The sequence below is a fragment of the Diospyros lotus genome, chromosome 10 (assembly GCF_014633365.1).
Source record: "Diospyros lotus cultivar Yz01 chromosome 10, ASM1463336v1, whole genome shotgun sequence".
NCBI classification, from domain to species: Eukaryota; Viridiplantae; Streptophyta; class Magnoliopsida; order Ericales; family Ebenaceae; genus Diospyros; species Diospyros lotus.
This window is the reverse complement of record NC_068347.1, coordinates 32,297,363-32,315,568: the sequence shown is the minus strand read 5'-3', so window position 1 is coordinate 32,315,568 and position 18,206 is coordinate 32,297,363. Positions and strand designations below refer to the sequence as shown.

Here is an 18,206-nt window from a genome sequence, read left to right as displayed (position 1 = left end):
CTAGGCAATGTCTCGGTCCTTGACATAAAAGGGGAGGAACATAATAAAGTCAAAATATATTTGATCAAGAAATATTTTCCAAACAAAAAAATGAACACCAATACTAACTGTCCACTAAAAGAAAACACAAATGAACACCAACAAAGGAAAAAAGAAAGTCAACTGAATATGAACCCCTAAAATATGGTAACAAAATATGCCCAAAGTATCTAAATGAATCAGTTCTTAAAATGTGAATTTCCATCATAACTAAGTGGTTCAGTCCAGTGGCTTAAACGCCTATGGTAGTTACAATTAACTGTTACCAAGTTAATGAATGGACCATTTCTTAAAAAGGAATACAAGTTATTGGAAAATGCAACAGTTTCTCTTATAATCCTTCCTCCCTATCTCCAAAATAACTCTTGTTTTCCCTTTCAATTACTTATGATCTTGCCATAACAGTTCAATCCAAGGGAGTTCTTGTTCGATCTTACCTTCACGATCAAGCTTCCTAATTGTCATTAAGATTAAAGGCAAAGGAGCAACATATATGTGTGTATGTGTGTGTGTGTGTGTGTATCATGAACAATGAAGTTTCATGATCGGATACTATAGAAAGGCCCAATATTTCCTTACAAAGTAAATTGTTAAAACATGCCAAGAGTCAAATCAGAAAGTAGTTTGCATATGCAGAACCTCTTCAGTGATTCTTCACGAGAGCAGGCCTTCTACAGTTCTTGAAAGTTCACAGGTGCCATGATAGGCATTGATGTAGAAGAACCATGCATGGAATGAACGTACTCTGAGAAAATAGAGGGCTAATCTAACGTCCAACTTGAAAAGAGTCTCCCTAGACTTCCTGCTTTGCGAGTCAAAATCTCCACTTCAGAGTTCTGCTATCTGTCTTGACCTGCTTGTGGTTGTGGCCAGAGCCTCTCAAGCCATCAGCAACTTCAACGGAGACTCTTCTCGTGGTTTTAGTAGTTTCAAAAGCGCTTCTTCTTGGCGTAACCTTGCACTGCGTGTGTCTGTTTTGGCACGAATCATTATCCTTCAATCCCGAAAGTAGTCCTGTTTTTGCCTTGTTTCTGCTCCTGATCATCACATCGTTATCTGAATGCAAAATTATCATACTTCCTGAGTTGGTCACCTGGATTACCAGGGCAACAATGCATTTTCTAGTTCCTACACATTGTACCATAAGAACAAGAGTCTCGTGCTAAAAGTAATACACAATAAACTTTTACAATTAGGTTCCTAACCACAGATACTGTCTAACCACTACCCCATTCAATGGATGGAAATTTCACCACCTAATACAATTCAATCTAATCGTTTCAAATAACAAAGTCCAACATATTTCCCTTTCCTACTGATAAATAACAGCTCAGATAATTTCAGTCTCTGGCATATTTTATAAGATCTTCTCAAAACCTAAAACTGATATCAGCAAACTCCCATGTTTTGGCTTATTCCAGTAGTTTGCTTATTTTAGTTAGGAAAAGAAATCACAAAGAAAGATACGCAAGATATACTTGATTTTCTGTCACATAAAAGGTATACATGATTATTCAACCAACATAAGTGCATATTTGTATCAATCATCTTCTTGTCCATTGCCTGGCCGTTAGTTTTGTAATCTGTATCCTTGGACACGTTGGGACTGATTGTCTGTTTCCATATAATGCCTGGATATTAATTTGTCTTGGAAAGGAGCATCAAAGGCAAGAAGAATCCGGGGATTTGATGCGGCAAATGGTAACGTGGATAAATGGTAATGTGGATCATATGGGGAAGAAAACGATGGAAGTCTTTGAAGGAAGTAAAAAGCCTTTTGAGTCAAAAGCATACTTTCTATATATAGCTGGTTTTTGGGTGGTTTTGTTCCGTTCTTGAACCAAGTTTTGGACTTCATAGAGCGGTTTTTTTTTTTTTCAGTAATATGTACAGAGAAAGTTTTCTCATTTTTTTTTCCTTGTCCTCTTCTACACAGTCCCCCCCCACCCAATACCTCTTTCATCGAATATCTCAATTTGTTATTCAAAAGAATTAATCAAATGTCATTCTGATGAAGTGCTTGGATACACAGGTGCAGACATATGTTCCAGTTTTTTTTTTTTCTTGCGAATATTGCTTTATGCGAAACACAGAACGAAGTCAATGGTTAGACTAACTTAGATAAACACATCCAGAGCGTGGGCAAGAGTATGTACCGGGACTTGATAAAACAGCACGAGGCCGTGGGACTGAACTAGCTCTAGTATTTGTTTTCTTGTCCTCCAGAGCTTTCTTTTTGCTGTCGTTCTCGCCTTCTCCTGTTAATCAGAAGAAGAGTTCACTGAGCCATAGGACGATGAGAAAGTCAAGTTGCAGTTGCAATTACATGGATTCGGATATCAAACCTCTGGACAAAGGAATCGTAGGACTTGTTGCACCAGGGATGTAGGACTTTGGTATTCTCACAATGGATGCTGGTGAATCATCTTCAAATTCCCTAACTTCATACAACAAGTTGTGAAAGGTCAGTCAAAGGGCTAAGAACAGATTAGAACACTGTCAGACTATGCACTCAATACTATAATGAACAAGTTGGACAGTGCTGATAATACTAATTTTCTATATACTTCTTTTATTTTCCCTTTTTTTTTTTTTGGGGGGGGGGGGGGGGGGGGGGTTAGAGGGGGTTTAGAGCCCATTCATGGAGAGCATAGGGTAACAGTCCTAACCACTGCCTCGGATACCACCACATTTATGTGGTACATAAACTGTTGCGTTTTCCCCCCTCTTTTCACTCACCATGAACGGAAACAATCTGCTTTAGCATGAGTAACCATATTAGCTTTCATTACTTCAAATGGCTCAAGCAAATCAAGGTTACGATAAACTATTTTTCCTGCAACCCTTCAGTTGTTTAAAAAGACACTATTGCCATGAAAGAGCATCCATCTTACGCACAAAGGTCCAGATAAAGAATGCCACTCCCAAGTGGAATTTCATATCCTGCAGTGTCCTAGAAGAAAAACTTTAGACAAAAACCCTACCCCTCCTCCCCTAGAAGAACAGGAAACCAGTATTTGGCAGCTATCCTTGGGATATATTCACCATCACTGGGGAATTCAAGACTAGTTAGACAGAAGGTACTTTTTGAAGGTAAAGTTGTACCAGTTCAATTTGACACACTAGAATCAAAGCACGGAATCATGGTTAAGAAGATTAAGAGTGCCACTAAACCATCCCGCTGTGTATCGCTGTGATGTGCTTTGGCACAATCTCATTTGACTTGCAAGCATCAAGCTAGATGTAAAGGCAAGTGTTTATGAGATGTGAGATGTTATCACTTATCACAATTACAACAAGAACAACAACAACAATCACAAGCCTTAATTAATCTAAGTGAGGTCGGCTACATAAATTCTAGAACTTCAACTATCTCTATTCATGATCATATCCTCCGTAAGATATCACTAATCACAAATAACACCGAAAAAAAAAAAAAGGCCAAAACAAGATGATGATGATCATGCCCAAAACAAGATGATGATGATCATGATGTTTTCATATAGATAAAAATGAACTCAGCGCCGCCAACTTGTACTGTTTAGAAAACCTTTGCTTGAGTTGAGTCAAGCAGGTTCCAATCAAACAGTTATGATCCATCCATAGAAATACAGAACAAAAATCAATTTAGACAAAAAGATTATCAAAACTTAAGTTCCCAACCCCGCTAATTTTTGTTTATCCACTGCCAAACCACCGAAATCCACTTCACCGTAGCAGAGAAACAAAGAACATAACCCTGTTCTAATCACAGAAAATCAATACCACACACATATAATCAATCCTTTATTTTCAACCTGTGTAGCTCAACAAGAAGCCAAACCCAGCACAAAAAAGAACTTCCAGTGGTTCAAATCGATGAGATCAAAGTGTACCTGGAGAATCAACATCGTGTATGGACAGAGATTGGAGACCATCCAAGGCATGGACATTTATCACATCATCATCTTCTTCTTCCCTCACCTTCACCTTTGGATACACTTCAAAGTTCGACAAACAACCAGAAAAAGCAACGAAAGGAGATCAATTTCATGGACCAAAAGATAAGCAAAAAGCACGTCACCCAAAAAAACCCAAATCAGGAACCCACTTGTTTTCGTTGTATCGGATGCTCGAGATGTTGCGGAAACAGTAATATGGGCAGATTCTGGGTTCTGGGTCAGAGGCGTTTGAACCATGGAGCCAGAAACTACTGAAAACGACTTACCAGAAAACAAATAACACCTACAAACACGAGTTGAATGCGTGAATATTCAACTTCCGGTTTCCTGGAGCCAAAAAAGTTGCAGACTTGGCTGACCTGAGAGGGAAGCGTTCAAATTCAACAAACAATATTGTTTGTGTGCGATATATATATATATATATATATAAAGAGAGAGAGAGAGAGAGAGAGAGAGAGAGAGGGAGGTCAATCCTTGGAAGGCACACTTGGCTATGGTGGTGGGTCATCATGTTAGGAATCAGATACGTTTTCCAAACGGCATTTTTGTTTTGCATTTTGCCGACCTTCATGATTGAATTTGATTATTTATTTTTAGACACGCGAAATTCTTATATGTCAATTTATAAGAACAGTCAAAAATAAGAAGATGCAACTTTTATATGTCAACGTATGCAATTGCAATAATAATATAACATTCAATTTTTTCCCAACAAAACAATTCAACTTCAAATATATATTATGTTGCCTAGGCCCAATAATAAATTTATTTATATGGGAGAGCCTTTCGATCAAAGTCTGTGTGTGACCTATAAGAACTAAAATGAATTAAGGGTATAGGTAAATATCTTGTACCGCCTTAATATTTTTGTCTTCGATACCAAAACAGTATTTTGATTTGAGTGCAAAGTGTATAATAACTAAAATTATAATCGGTGTAAAAGTTTAAGCATATCTTAATTGGATAATGGTTTGATGCTCATCTCTAAAAAGAATTGTCATTTATTTAAATAAAAAAATAATATAAGAAAAGTGAAAAACATGTCAATTGAGTAGCCTATTTTAAACTAAAATGTCTAAATTATCCTTAGAATACATGGCCATACCTATATTTTTAGCCATATACTTTTATTTTTTGTTTTCGTGTGAGATTTGAACTTTTCATTGTTTCAATTAAACTCTTAAATTATATATTTTTTAGTCAATTACATACCTTATCAGATGATTGAAACAAAAAAAAAGTTCATGTGACCACAATAAAAAAATGTGAAAATATAAGGACAAAAATATAAAAGGATAATTTAGGCATTTTAATATATGTGTATTGCATGCTCTAACTTAATTATGGCGAGATGTCGTTGACTCGAAAATGAATGATTCAAAAATATAATCAAAACAATGAAAAACTCAAGTGACCACATGAAAAAAAACGTAAAAATATAAAAGTAAAAATATAAATTTCGCCTCCAACTCAATCAAGCAAGTCGATAAAATTCCACTTCTACTGTTGGTTTATTAAGAGTAAGAATGAATAATTATCATTTATAAAATATAAAGACTGATTTTCATAGAATTTGATAAACTAGTATGTACGTCGGTTGTACATTCCATCATTGAAAAAGTATTTTTAAATAAGAGTTAGCCAAATTGCACTGAATAGATTTGGTAAAAAGATATAGACATTCTTTATATTTAAGGAATAATAGAGATTAATCTTGATTTTACAATTCTAACCATATTTTCTCTTTATCATTGCTTCACACGACGAAAATATATTCACATTTTCTCTCATTTTTCTCATGGTTTGATGAATTGGCTAGAATATGGCGGTTGGCCAATCTTTTTTTATGATTTGGTGATGGTTGAAATTGTCATCGAACTAGAAAAAAAATAAAATAAAGAAATGAATTTTGGCTAATTTATTAAGCAAAAAAATAGAATATAAGAAATAAAAAAAGTAAAATATTACAAAATTTTAACACCTGTAAAGCAAGAGTATGAGAGAAGCCAGTGGCGGAGCCACGTTTTGGACAGTTGGGCCTTGGCCCCAATTGATTTTTTTATTTTTTTGATTTTTTATATATATATTATTATAAATAATTATAATTTTTATAATTTGCTCATAGCTAAATTATATTTTGACCCGGACTAAAATTCTTTCTTAACTCCACCATTGAGAGAAACACAACTAAGATTATAAAATTAGGAAAATATCTATTATTTATCAAATATTACTAATATTTTGATTTTATTGCCAAATCTTAAGGTGGGAAGTATAATTTACAAGAGTTAGATCAATTTTACACACAACCAAACTCGTATTTTTTTTATGAACTTTACATGGAAGTCTATCACCCTTTTGAATTTCAATCATGATCTATTGAATACTAAATATTTATAATCTACACCTATTGACTACTTAATTATTTAATTAGTATTAAAAATGTAATAAATATATCATTTAGCACGTGAAAATAAAGTAACAAAACAATATGACTAGCTATTGTTGGATTAGAAACACACCAATAGATAGATCGTAACAAAAAAGACAAAAAATAGTAGGTGAGTTGTGGGTCATCGATCATATCAAAGAATAAGGGAAATAGTAGGTTGATTACGACTTATAAGTCATTGGTCAAAGCAAAAAGTAAGAGGAATGATGGATCAGTTTGTAAGTCACTGATTGGAGAAAGGGGAGAATTAGTCGGTCACGACTTGTGGGCCACAATTTAGATCACTAGACTCGATTTTTCTATTCAAGTCGATGAGAGAAGAGAGACAAAAATAAAGATGATGACCGAAAGCTAAGAGGAAGACGAAATGAATAATTGGTTAGGTCGATTATTCTTTTATTCTTCTTTTATTATATTTTTTTTATTTTATCTCACTTGTAATTCATGTATAATTTAAAATTAAATTAGATATTTAATAGATATAAAATTATAAAAGTTAAGTATTTAATATGCGAGATTTGAACTTTATGGACGTGATAAACTTTTTATGTTAAGGTTCAAATGAAAAATATAATTTTTTTTTGTTTTTCCCCACGTAATTAGGCACCAAGTATGGTTGGGAATAGGAGTAGTTGATTTGGGGTTAAGCTATCCCGGAGTTAACATACCCAGGACAAGGTTAACGCTTGGCCTGAAAGTGGAACTGGAAGGATTTGCAATGCTCCGTGAAATTGCCGTTTGTTTGCGTCTTCCAGGAATTAGGGTTTTTGGAAGATGCGGCGGACGGCGAGGTTGAGTTCCAGCGTAAGTCTCCGGCGACTATCTACGGCGGTCCGGCGTCGTATTCAAGACGAAGGCGACTGGTGTTACTCGTCCGAGTGGTGGGGAAGCGATTCCGATGGCCACGCCGTCTTCCGATCAACATCCGATAAAGGAAACGGCGTCGTCTCCGTCATCGCTCACCCCTCTTCCAAACCAGTTCAGTCTCTCTCTCTCTCTCTCTCTCTCCAGAGTCCGCCACACCTATATTATGTATATATACATCCTCGGTGGGTTTGGCTCGTGTATTTGAAATTCAAAGAGCATTTGTTTGCCTGCCTGATCAAATTACCCTTTTTACTTGGTTTAGATATTGTGATGAATGATTATCCAATATATTCACATCCATATATGTAGGAATGGTTGTGTTATGTTTAGCAGCTATAATTAGGTTTACTTTGCACGTAAGGTTATTGGCAGAGCTCATAGTTTGTGTATTATTATCTAGGTTTTTGTTTCCTTGCAGTGAGATTTGAAGTTTTCCACTTTCCTAACTTCTGTCCACTTCTTTGAATCTTGCGAGTTTTTTATATATTCAAATGTCAGCATACAGTACTTTCGACATGGCATGCAATTAGCCACTCTTATTTTTCTGGTTCCCATACTCTCAAATTGGATCAAGGACAATGCAGATAACACGTTGAAGCATTATTGGTCTAAAGATTGGACATTCTCCAATAATTATTCCTGCTAAAGCATTTATCTTTTCTATAATTCCTGCTAAAGCATTTTCCAACTACTTGTTTCATGCTTGCAGGAGTTTTCCAGATAGGTAATATGAATTCAAGGAGATGTACTTTCAATTTTATGGGCTCTCTCTTAGTTGTTGTATACTTGAGTGAAGGATTTCTTGATTCCCATTTCTGTATCATAAAATGTTTCCCACTTGCAGGATGGTGTAAGGTAGCCCATGTCAACATGGCACTATCACATCCTAAAACTGAAAGACATCCTAGATCATCACATGATAAAGGAAAGAGAGGAACTTACAATTTTACTAAATTGAAATCGAAAACTACTGCAATGTCATTTCTTCTTGGGTGCTTATATGATACAAGTATTCCCCTACAGCATTTATTGGAAGCAAAACTTTGATGGCACAATTTGGGCTTAACAATAATGACACAAAGTTCTGTACTAAATAGTTTTAGTTGAATGCTTTCTTAAAAGTCTAGCTTGGCTTATGGCAGGATTGAATCAGACACATTCAAGCATACATTGTACTGCATGGATCTCAATTCAGCTTAAATGTCCAGATATGGCTATGACAACTATAAGTGTATGTTTCAGGTTCCAAAAAATTTATAATTTGTATACAGAATGGTATATGGTCTTTGATAACATGGTGTTGACAAAACACCAAAAGGTGCAGGGTTGGAATACCATCCATTTAATTTTCTTTTTTATCTCAGGAATTACAGAAGGGCTGAAGTATTTGTCAAACCATGTAATTATTAAAAAAAAAAAAAAGCAGACAATCAAAAGCCAGTTTCTTGTTATTGGTAACATTTTCAATCTATTGTTTGCCCACTTTTATTATTTAATTTATTAGTTATTATATTCTGATTCAACCTTATTAGGAACTTGATTATTTTATTTGCATCAATCAGTGGTGAGGAATTATGTTGACTGGTTCATGAATCATTCACTTTTCTTTTTTATGTTACTATTGACAAAGGAAAAGCCATAAGATCATATTTTTCTTTTGTTAATTTTCCTTGATATGCCTAATACCAACACTCTCTTCATTTCCGCTCACCAATATTTTCATTATACCATTTTCTTTCCAAGATTTTTACCAAATTTTTAACTCCAAATGTTTTTCCTTTCCGAGAGGTTTTATTGATCTAAAGTTTTCTGTGCAACTCACTCCCTCAAAGTAAGATGTAGTCACACTATCTCATAAACACAATTGATTGTTACAGAGTAGAGTTCACTGGCCAGAAGCAGAGAAGTGGCTACAAAAAAGGTATCAAGAGACAGATCCAGGTCATAAACACAATGAACATTTTAGGATTCTTGGGTATCAATGGCGCACTCTTCGATTCAATGATACTACTCGGCAAAGTACGGTTAAAATAATGGCTGCCTGTCGAGAATTAGATCCTGGTTCCATATGCTTTATGCAGCAGGCATATTGTCTGGCAGTTCCATGTGAGTGTCCTTCACTTCTTTTTCCGCATCAGAAAATTTTCTTTCTCACACCCTAGTGAAGAAAAACAGTATTTGGATTTAGTTCTACTGTTAAAATTTCAGTTTCCAGCTGTCCAAATCTCGTGCTGTCACTACTGTGCTGCATTTTTATGGATCTCCTATTTGGCATAGTTAGAAGTCTCATGAACTTATCTGTTGATCCATGCTCTTCAGAATATCTAGGCTGGCTTGGAGCATGTAAGGATGACCAATGAAGATATTATTCATTTTTCCCTTGTTGAAGACTATTGGTTCTGGAGGCCAAAATGGTCCTCTGATTTCATGAAATTGTCAGGATCCTGCCCTGACTTAAGGTTTGATGAAGAACAGAATGTAGAAGGAGAGAGGGAAAGGGAAAGAAGAGGGAGAAAACAGAGAGAAATTAGGGAGAAACCAAGAGAATAGCGAGAGAATTGAAGAGAGAGAAGAATTTCAGATTTCTTATTTCTCAATACCTTCAATACATTCTTGAGTGGCTTTATGTAGCTGCTCTATATTCAGTTTTCAGTTTCATGTTGTAACTGAAAATGTACAACCGTCCTGCAACTAATCAACTGAAATAGCAGAAATAACAACTGCTAACTACTCAATTAATCTGCTACAATCAGCTCTCCTGTAAGCCCAATACACCCAAGGTCTTGACAGAAATTTATTTTGTGTACTTGGAAATTCTTCTCACAGGGTTAAGGAAGCGAAATAGTTGAAAATCAATTATTTTTTAATTTTTTTATTGAAGTAGGTGGTTATATTCCAGGTAATTGAATGTTTTGAAAGAACCATTGCCATTACAAGATATTCTCACAGGTAATTGAATGTTTTGAAAGAACCATCTGCGAAGCACTGCAGTTTGAGGAGCTTTGAACTTATGTTTCTCTTTTAGAGTGCTATAGTCCCTTTACGGTGATTCTCTTTAGCTTTATCCTGCCTTAGAGTCTCAGTGAATCCACTTTCTTTTTCGTTGAGGTCTGCCTGTCTTTGCAAGATCTAATCTTTCCAAAATAGCGTTGGCAGTTCACTTATAACTTCATGTGGTACACATTATATTTTCTGACATTTTTAGTTTCTTGTATCTTATTAGCTATTTGATTACAGCTCCAACCACTGAAATCAGTTGTTATCTGGTTTCGCTAGCTCTTTTTTGATATACGTTATATGTGGATCATGGATGCATGTGGCTTGATGTATGTATTGGGAGCAAGTACAATCCAGCTTCTTCTTCAACTGTCCTGCAAAATAGTATTTGTTTTCTGCTTCAATTAATACACACACACACACACATATAAGTGATTTCAAAGTGATTCTCAGACCCAAAGTTTTTTTGAATGCCATCTTATATAAAAAGGAAAAATCTTGAGAAACAAAGGACAGAAGATGACCAACATAATAAGCGATAATGAGTGTTTTCCAACAGAAAAGTTGTGAACTTTGAAATAAACTGTCACTAGTTTTAGATTGAGCTTATCTAGTGTAAAAGATGATATGTTTTGGTCATATATCATGTAAATCCATGCCTTTCATGTTCTTAAGTTGGGAGTTACTGAGAAGGGAAGAATACATTTACAAGTAATATCAGTAGCAGATATCAGTAGCAGTTGTGCACATATCTTTCTTAGTTTTTAGTTAAGTTACATCACTCTTTGTGCTTTAACTACAAAATATGATCTGGAAATATAAAGTTGGAATAATCTCAAAAGTGGAATAATCTCAAAAGTTGTATCGTATGTAGCAAAAAATGGATATAGTAGAACTTCTTGCATTATTAGTTAGGAGCTCTGGCAAATTGATATTCCTGCTTTCACTGGGAATTGATTTTGTTATTCAAAATCTAAAATTCCTTATTCTGATGTGTACATTTAGTTATCTTCCTCTTCGATTTGGTATACTATTCTTGTATCTTAATACTTCTCAATGTTGATGAGCACTATAGCTTTGTAGATAAATTGATCAGTTACTTCGGTTTGGATTTTACTTCTTAAGTCTTGTTTGTGATCTTGTAATGTCAATTGCAGATGTCAAGAGTATGGTATCAACTGGGTTGGCTACCTTAGCATCTGGAGGCTATGATCTCGAGAGTGCTGCAGTCGGGAAGGAGGTTATGCATGTTTTATGCATTGGTCATGGTGGCGGTACCCTACCATTATTCTTGGCTAGTAAAATTCAAGGTCAGAGAACCTCTTTTTTTCCCCTGAGCTTTTACATATGAACTTACATTTTGGCATCCCTACGGAAGTTCTTTAGAACATGTGATTTAATTATGAAGACTGCAGCAATGTTATATGTTCCTAGATGCTTAATCAATCTAATAGGCTCAAAATTTACCTGCTTTCAGAAATGGCTTTTTTTTATTATTATTTATATATATCTGAGAACTAACAGAAATGGATTACTAGTATTTGCTTTGATTGCATTCTCTCGTCTTTGGAGGAATTGGGCCAAAGACGACGTCTTTTCTTTTTCTTTCAATAGATTACACCACTTTTCTTTAGCTTTCACTGCATTTGCTCCTCTATGGGGGAATTAGCTGACTGCTGGACACATTTGATAACATACAGATTAATCATGGGTAAAATGAATTGGTTTGTTGGTACCTTGGTGAATATGGATCTGGTTAATTCATTGTTACAGGGTTAATCTGCCGTATTCTCTCAAAAAGCTGAGTCATTGATTCATTTCCTGAATTTTTGTTTGTTAATTAAATTTAGGTTAAACGAAAAAGAGGAAAAGGAGGCAGTAGCAACTAGCAAGCATCTATATTTTCCTCTGCATCCAGCTATGAAATGTGGTTTTTTAGTTTTCGTAATCTTTATTTGTGTTCGTATTTGTCTACCAATATGAGCAAATAATTTTGTTTATTTAAATTATCAGTCTGATTTGGTGTTTTTGGTCTATCAGGTGCTATTGTTCACATTGTTGAAATTGACCCCCTTGTTATATCAGCTTCAGTTAACGCAATGGGATTCCCATCTTTCTCAGTTATGACACCATCTGGTGATCGTGCCCTCTCCAAGCCTGATTTGATCAATGAAGTATTGTGGAAAGGCATTCACGAGAGGCTCTTCCTGTATGAATCAGATGCGGAGAAGTTCATTGTTGATAACGCAAATCTTTACGACATAGTCTTCATAGATGCCTATGATGGTGAAGACATTTTCCCTCACAAGCTGTGGGACCCAAATTCACCATTCCTGAAGTCTCTAGAAAAACAACTGCACCCCGAGCACGGGACAGTTGTTGTGAACCTTCATGCAGATGCGGATATCCTCAACTTCGATGGTTCTGTTTCAGCTCTTCTTCAGCCAGTTTTGCCAATGGGCAAGTATGTTTCAAGAGTTTGCCAAGCATACAAGGATGTACTCATAGGATCTGGGAGTTCTTGCAGAGGAAATGGTTATGGCTTTGCATATACTGTCTCTGTTCCTTGGGTCTGTAATACGTCGCTTGTTGTGTCTAAAAGTTTTAGAGGCAGCACTGGGAGTTCAGGGGGGCATTTGATTCTGAGCGCGCTTGCTTCGAAGTCCATGGAAGTGGAGAACATTCTGGATTTTCCATTCTCGTGTTTGGAGTACATAAAGAGAGGCTTTACCCTTGTTGATGATTGATTTCCAGGAGATCATCTCAAAGCTCTCACCTCAACATTTAACCTCTGGCTTTTGAGTTACCGAATGCGCTTTAAGGGTGGGGGAGGATAAGCACTGGTTTCATCGCTAAGCATGTCGTGAGGCCAGAGTCAAAGTTTAACAGATCGAAGAACAAATGGGCTCCACAGTAGCTGCACCAACTGAAGGTCAGAACAGCAGTTGAGCAGCAATGGCGGTACAAAACCAACATATAGCATGTGTATTTAGCTGGATACCGGCGTGGCATTGCGGTAGGTAGTCAAACTTGTCGGTGTAAAGCTCATCGGATCAAACAACTGAAACGGGGAGGCCCGTATGTAGACAGCTGTCTCGCTCTAGCATGCACCAATGAAGACAACAATACTTGATCAGTACTAGACGGTTGACAGCTAAGTCTCACTGCAGCGACTGCCAAACTTAGGCCAATGCCATTTTGTAGGTTCATTTTTTTTTTTACCAACGATGTTATATGCCGAAAATATTCTCTCAGTGGAAGAAGCCAAATTCATATATTTGCTTTTGTATTTTTACTTTTTTTTTTTTTATATATAGTCACTTGAGCTTTTAATTGTTCTAATTATAGATCTTAATTTAATTTTTGAGTCAATTTAACTTTTATACTTTGACATTTTTTTGTGTGTGTTAATTTAATTTTTTTTTGTTGTTTCAATTACATAATTGAATCTTTATTTTTGAGTTAATTTAATCTTATATTTTTATATAAAAAAATAAATTGAAATAACAAAATACGCGTCAGTTCATATAGGATTAAATTAATTTGAAAATATAAATTTATAAATATAATTAAAATAATAAAAAATTAAAATATAGAAATTAAATTAATTTAAAAGTATAAATCTAGTGTACATCAAAATAAAGTACGAGACAAAATATAAATTTATCTTCTTTCTCATATGGTTATTCCCTTTACAATATGGTCTCTGATGCAGTATGAGCTTAAATTCCTTTTGTGATTCAGTTGATTTGAAGTTAGTAATCCTTTGTGCTGAGTTTGGAATTTGAATCTGTGTGGGGCAAAGAAAATGAAAGGAAAATGGCAGGAATATAAAGTTTGGTGCTTGCTTTATTTTATAGACCTGCATTGACTTTGCTTCACTCTTAAGTCTGGCAACCCTTTGGAAGCAGAGCTCATGGGTTCACTAGACCCAAGAAGTTAATTTGAATCAATGTTATTGGCGATTAATTAGAATTTTTTTTTTAACTAGGTTCTATTTTTTGGACTCAATTTATATTGGGATAAATAATATCAAACTTTCATTGTCTTTTTATTATGCTCTTGTGCTGCTGTATGTGTTGCTTGTACTTGTTATTTTTTCATAATTTATTTTAAAAAACATGTGATATAGATTCTAATATTTTAGTGTGACACAAGTATTGAATTATAAAATTGTAATATAATTGCATAAATTTTGAAATCAAGACATGTAATTCACAAGAACATTTTATAGTCTTGACAAGGAGAGGGTTGAATATTTACTTGGCGTACGTTATCACATTGGTTGAGAAACTCTAGATGTTATCAGAGTATAAGATCGTCAACAAGGGTGTTATGGTGTATTGTAAATTTGTATCATTTGATGATACTATGTGAATCGCTAGAAACATGCGAAATATATGATTAACTCAATAATGAAAGTTTTGTAAAAGGATTGGAGTAGACTACCACAAGATAAAAGATGTTATTTTTAAAGAGATTCAATTTGAAATTATTATATTTCTAATGTTCAATATTAAAATAATTTCAGAAGTCCGAATAAAACTCAATCTAAATAAAACTCAAAATAGATTGAGTTCAATTAATTTTATCTTGTTATAATAAGAAATGATGTGATAATATTATTTAAAATTTTAAAGTTTAAAAATAAATAATTTGCAAAGTAAAGGAAATTTGAGTGCAAAAGTATCCTCTCTGGACACTCCCAAATTGCAAAATTCCTTTGCTGAATAATTTATATAAAGGAGGTAATAAATTATTTGTTGTATTCAATGATATGAGATTTAGTTTTTCAATAATATATAAATGTATATACACACTCTCAATTCTTTTTTTATTTTGTTTATTTGTTGTAGGCCATCATCTTTTCTGTCATAAAATGGATCATAGTGAATCAATTATTAGAAACACAACTATGCACCAACCATGCAATTTCAGTGAATGTGTTCATTCCATGACCAAATTCATGCAATCAATCATGTTTGATTACTTTTATATATATATGTATATATATATATATCATATACACACATGTATATACCCCAATCATTGACATATTGGGTGTTGAATTTTTTTAATTTTAATATGATTAAATAATATACTACTCCCTTATAATTTGTCTAAAAAAAAGTTTTTGTGATTTTGTATGATAAATTATGTAAATTATTACTTAGGCTAAGATCTTAAAGGGGAAATTAGAGAAATCACAATTGATCACAATGTCTAAGATCTTAAAGGGGATAATATTCTCAAATATTCAAAATTTAATTTAAGAAACAATGGAAAATAAAGAGAAAATAATAGCTATGAGGAGAAATAAGAATTTGGAGGCTATAAGTAGAGTTACATAGGCAAGGTTTAGGAGACATGGAAACATTTGGAAAAATGTCTGAGGACAAATAAGAATTTTAAAGCTCTACCAAAAGCAGTGTTTGGGAATTCAATGCAGAGAGAGAGAGAGAGAGAGAGAGAGAGAGAGAGATGTCTGAAAAGCATAAAGGTTGGAAAGAAAACAAAGAAGCAATGTTCTGGACAGGGGGAAAGAGAGACAATTGCATCAATGTGGGCAAGGGGCCAAAATTTAACAGCTCAACTTTTTTCACCATTTGAAAATTCACAAACACTCATTCTTACATTTCAACATTCTCAGTTTCATTCTTACTTTCATTCACTCCTCTCTCTCTCTCTCTCTCTCAAAGAAAAAGAAAATTCCATAGTTAGCTCTCTCCATTTCTGCACCACAAAACCCCTCTTTGATAAATGGGAAAGAAAAGATAGAAGGAAAGAATCCACCTTAACATGAGCTTTGGTTCTTTGTGTCTATCTTCTCCCTTTCAGTAATCTGCAGAAACACAAAAATTTCAAACCACACGAGACCATTACAAACATAGTTGTAAGTTGTGTATATACCAACACAGAGCAAATAAAATCACAAAAAGAAAGAACCTCTCGCTGTTTACTTTTCCTCACTCACCATCATGTTTCTTCATCAAATTTCTTGCAAACATCATACAAATTACTACAAATCCCACTCCTGCTGCTCCTCCTAATATAATAGCCACTGTCTTCCCTGTAGTTTGCCCTGCCCCTACAACAAAATTTGTCAAATCTCACATTCATAGTCATCAACAGGCACCCCATTTCACCGTTAAACTCTAACTTACCAAGATTACTTTCAGTTCAAGGATTAAGTGATCTCTGTTAATATCAAAGAATGCATAGATACATTCCAAAGATTTTGCTAAACATTACCTGATGGAGAAGATATAGAATCAGCTGATGAAGATGATTTCTTGGGGGCCCCATTTGGGTAGTAACTGTAGCTAACAAAGCACTTGTTGAGATAGACTTGGCCCGTGATGGAGCTTCCACATTCAACCTGCGATCTCTGGACAGCACTCTTTACACACTCACCACAATCTGCAGTGCCCAAATCCCCCTCACATTGGCCCAAAACATAGAGAGAATCATAGCTTGTGGCATAGAAGCCGTTGCCACTACCCATACCATTCACCAATGCTGATAGAGCAGTGTCTCTCCTCTCTTCAAACCCACTCCCTGCACTGTTCTTCCCACTACAAGTCTTGTAAAGCATCTCCACTCCAGAAACTTGAGCAAAACCAGCAATTTCATAGCGCATGTAGCAGCCCAAGAGCTGGATTCTAGCAGCAATGGGCTGGCCACAGAGCTTGTCTATTAGGATTGGGAGCTTGCTCACACAGTTGTAGCAATCAGCATTACTAAGGTCACCTCTGCACTGGAAGAGGCCAGAAATGGTGGTTTGGCCACTGCCGGTGGTGGTCTTGAAGAACTTGGCTTTGGAGGACTGTGAAAGCAGGGAGCCAAAAAGGGCTGAAATGGCCTGCGAGTAAACCCCTGTTGGATCCGAAAAAACCTGTTTTGCACAGCCCTTGTATGCCAAGGTGGTGTAATCAGATGCAGATTCAGCAACTGGGAGATGCTCAAGATTGGCATAGAAGCCCAGGAAAAGACAGAGGAGGGGAAAGGGTTTTGTGGGTGAACGCATTTTGGGATCAAATCATCCTGGGGCTTAGGACAGATTTTTGGGGGATTCTGAAAGATGGGCTTTGGATTAGACTCAGGAAAGATCGAAGGGTTTTTTTTTTTTTTTCAGTTTGGGATTTTGCCTTCTCTCTGAAAGGCCTCCCTGTGACCAACCTTCATATGCAGAAACCAGGAGTTGTCCAATGTATACATACATACACATATATTGTAATTATACAGAACAGTAAAATAATGGTTTTCCCAGAAAATGGTGAAACGGTTTTGCTTTAAACGATGGAGTTCTTAAATACTTGAAGGGAACGGAATGAGAACAAAATGTTTTCATTAAAATAATCAAAAGCAGAGGAAATATTCTCTGGGTAAGAGAGGAGAGACGGGTCAAGGAATCTGATTTTGTGAAGGGTATCAAGTTTGACCAACTTCATCACAACTCATGGTGGGTTAATTTGAACAGGGGAGTGGATTTCTTATAAGCTTTTAGTCTATCTAAGCCCTATTTATAGAATTGATCTGTTAAGTATTAGGATGATTACTTCTTTTATTCTTAAAATCCAGACAACTTTATCACTATCACTTACCATAAATAAAAATATGAAATGATCATCTGTCAAGTGTCACCTAAGAAAATGATTTCTATACCAAATTGGGAGAGGGAAGGAGGGAAAGGCCATATTTGCCCTTATTTTAAACTTTATCAGTCCTCAGCTGACAGAATATCTCGTTATGTGGTCCTTCAGTTCATTCAATGGGAGGAGTGACATATTGTGAGAAGGATGCAGCCATTTAAGCCGGGGGAAGGTAATGGTATTATCTCAGAATTTAAGACTTGAAGGAAAAGCCCATGATCTTGGTTGGTTCTTCTTGTTCTTTCAGGGATGGCAATG

General features: G+C 35.3%; 3 protein-coding genes across 8 annotated transcripts; 1 reads left to right on the top strand and 2 right to left on the bottom strand.

Annotated features, from left to right (window-relative positions):
* Positions 1-477: 477 nt before the first annotated feature.
* Positions 478-4,522, bottom strand: LOC127810875 (uncharacterized). Of its 2 annotated transcripts, XM_052350453.1 has the most exons (6): positions 4,340-4,522; positions 4,247-4,263; positions 3,915-4,019; positions 2,385-2,480; positions 2,196-2,297; positions 478-1,095 (listed from the first exon to the last, which is right to left on the bottom strand). In XM_052350453.1, exons 1-6 carry the CDS (start codon positions 4,489-4,491, stop codon positions 854-856), a joined length of 714 nt encoding a protein of 237 aa, XP_052206413.1. In that variant the 5' UTR covers positions 4,492-4,522; the 3' UTR covers positions 478-853. The 2 variants fall into 2 exon arrangements, with proteins under 2 accessions (XP_052206413.1, XP_052206414.1); XM_052350454.1 differs by having other exon boundaries at positions 577-1,095; positions 4,130-4,378.
* Positions 4,523-7,118: 2,596 nt separating this feature from the next.
* LOC127812115 (uncharacterized) lies at positions 7,119-13,573 on the top strand. Of its 4 annotated transcripts, XM_052352444.1 has the most exons (6): positions 7,375-7,410; positions 8,442-8,530; positions 8,664-8,753; positions 9,177-9,405; positions 11,454-11,606; positions 12,337-13,573. In XM_052352444.1, the coding sequence occupies exons 4-6, from the start codon at positions 9,333-9,335 to the stop codon at positions 13,041-13,043; spliced, it is 933 nt and encodes a 310-aa protein (XP_052208404.1). In that variant the 5' UTR covers positions 7,375-7,410; positions 8,442-8,530; positions 8,664-8,753; positions 9,177-9,332; the 3' UTR covers positions 13,044-13,573. The 4 variants fall into 4 exon arrangements, with proteins under 4 accessions (XP_052208402.1, XP_052208401.1, XP_052208403.1 ...); XM_052352441.1 differs by lacking the exon at positions 8,664-8,753 and having other exon boundaries at positions 7,196-7,481; XM_052352443.1 differs by lacking the exon at positions 8,664-8,753 and having other exon boundaries at positions 7,263-7,410.
* A 2,300-nt stretch (positions 13,574-15,873) lies between these two features.
* LOC127811743 (plasmodesmata-located protein 2) lies at positions 15,874-17,735 on the bottom strand. 2 transcript variants are annotated; one of them, XM_052351897.1, is made up of 3 exons: positions 16,549-17,735; positions 16,271-16,378; positions 15,874-16,138 (listed from the first exon to the last, which is right to left on the bottom strand). In XM_052351897.1, exons 1-3 carry the CDS (start codon positions 17,321-17,323, stop codon positions 16,131-16,133), a joined length of 891 nt encoding a protein of 296 aa, XP_052207857.1. In that variant the 5' UTR covers positions 17,324-17,735; the 3' UTR covers positions 15,874-16,130. The 2 variants fall into 2 exon arrangements, with proteins under 2 accessions (XP_052207857.1, XP_052207856.1); XM_052351896.1 differs by having other exon boundaries at positions 16,271-16,384; positions 16,549-17,734.
* Between the last annotated feature and the right edge of the window lie 471 nt (positions 17,736-18,206).

Bases quoted from the DNA above. Each gene is read 5' to 3' on its own strand.
- LOC127810875 (XM_052350453.1), bottom strand. From the start codon at position 4,491: ATGATGACCCACCACCATAGCCAAGTGTGCCTTCCAAGGATTGACCTC. The intron at 2,481-3,914 runs GTACACTTTGAT...TGTTGTATGAAG, and splicing joins ACACGATGTTGATTCTCCAG to TTAGGGAATTTGAAGATGAT. The intron at 1,096-2,195 runs GTACATACTCTT...TTTTGCATTCAG, and splicing joins TGCTGTTTTATCAAGTCCCG to ATAACGATGTGATGATCAGG.
- LOC127812115 (XM_052352441.1), top strand. From the start codon at position 7,331: ATGGCCACGCCGTCTTCCGATCAACATCCGATAAAGGAAACGGCGTCG. The intron at 9,406-11,453 runs GTGAGTGTCCTT...TGTCAATTGCAG, and splicing joins ATATTGTCTGGCAGTTCCAT to ATGTCAAGAGTATGGTATCA. The intron at 11,607-12,336 runs GTCAGAGAACCT...TTGGTCTATCAG, and splicing joins CTTGGCTAGTAAAATTCAAG to GTGCTATTGTTCACATTGTT.
- LOC127811743 (XM_052351896.1), bottom strand. From the start codon at position 17,323: ATGCGTTCACCCACAAAACCCTTTCCCCTCCTCTGTCTTTTCCTGGGC. The intron at 16,385-16,548 runs GTAATGTTTAGC...ATTTTGTTGTAG, and splicing joins TTCTATATCTTCTCCATCAG to GGGCAGGGCAAACTACAGGG.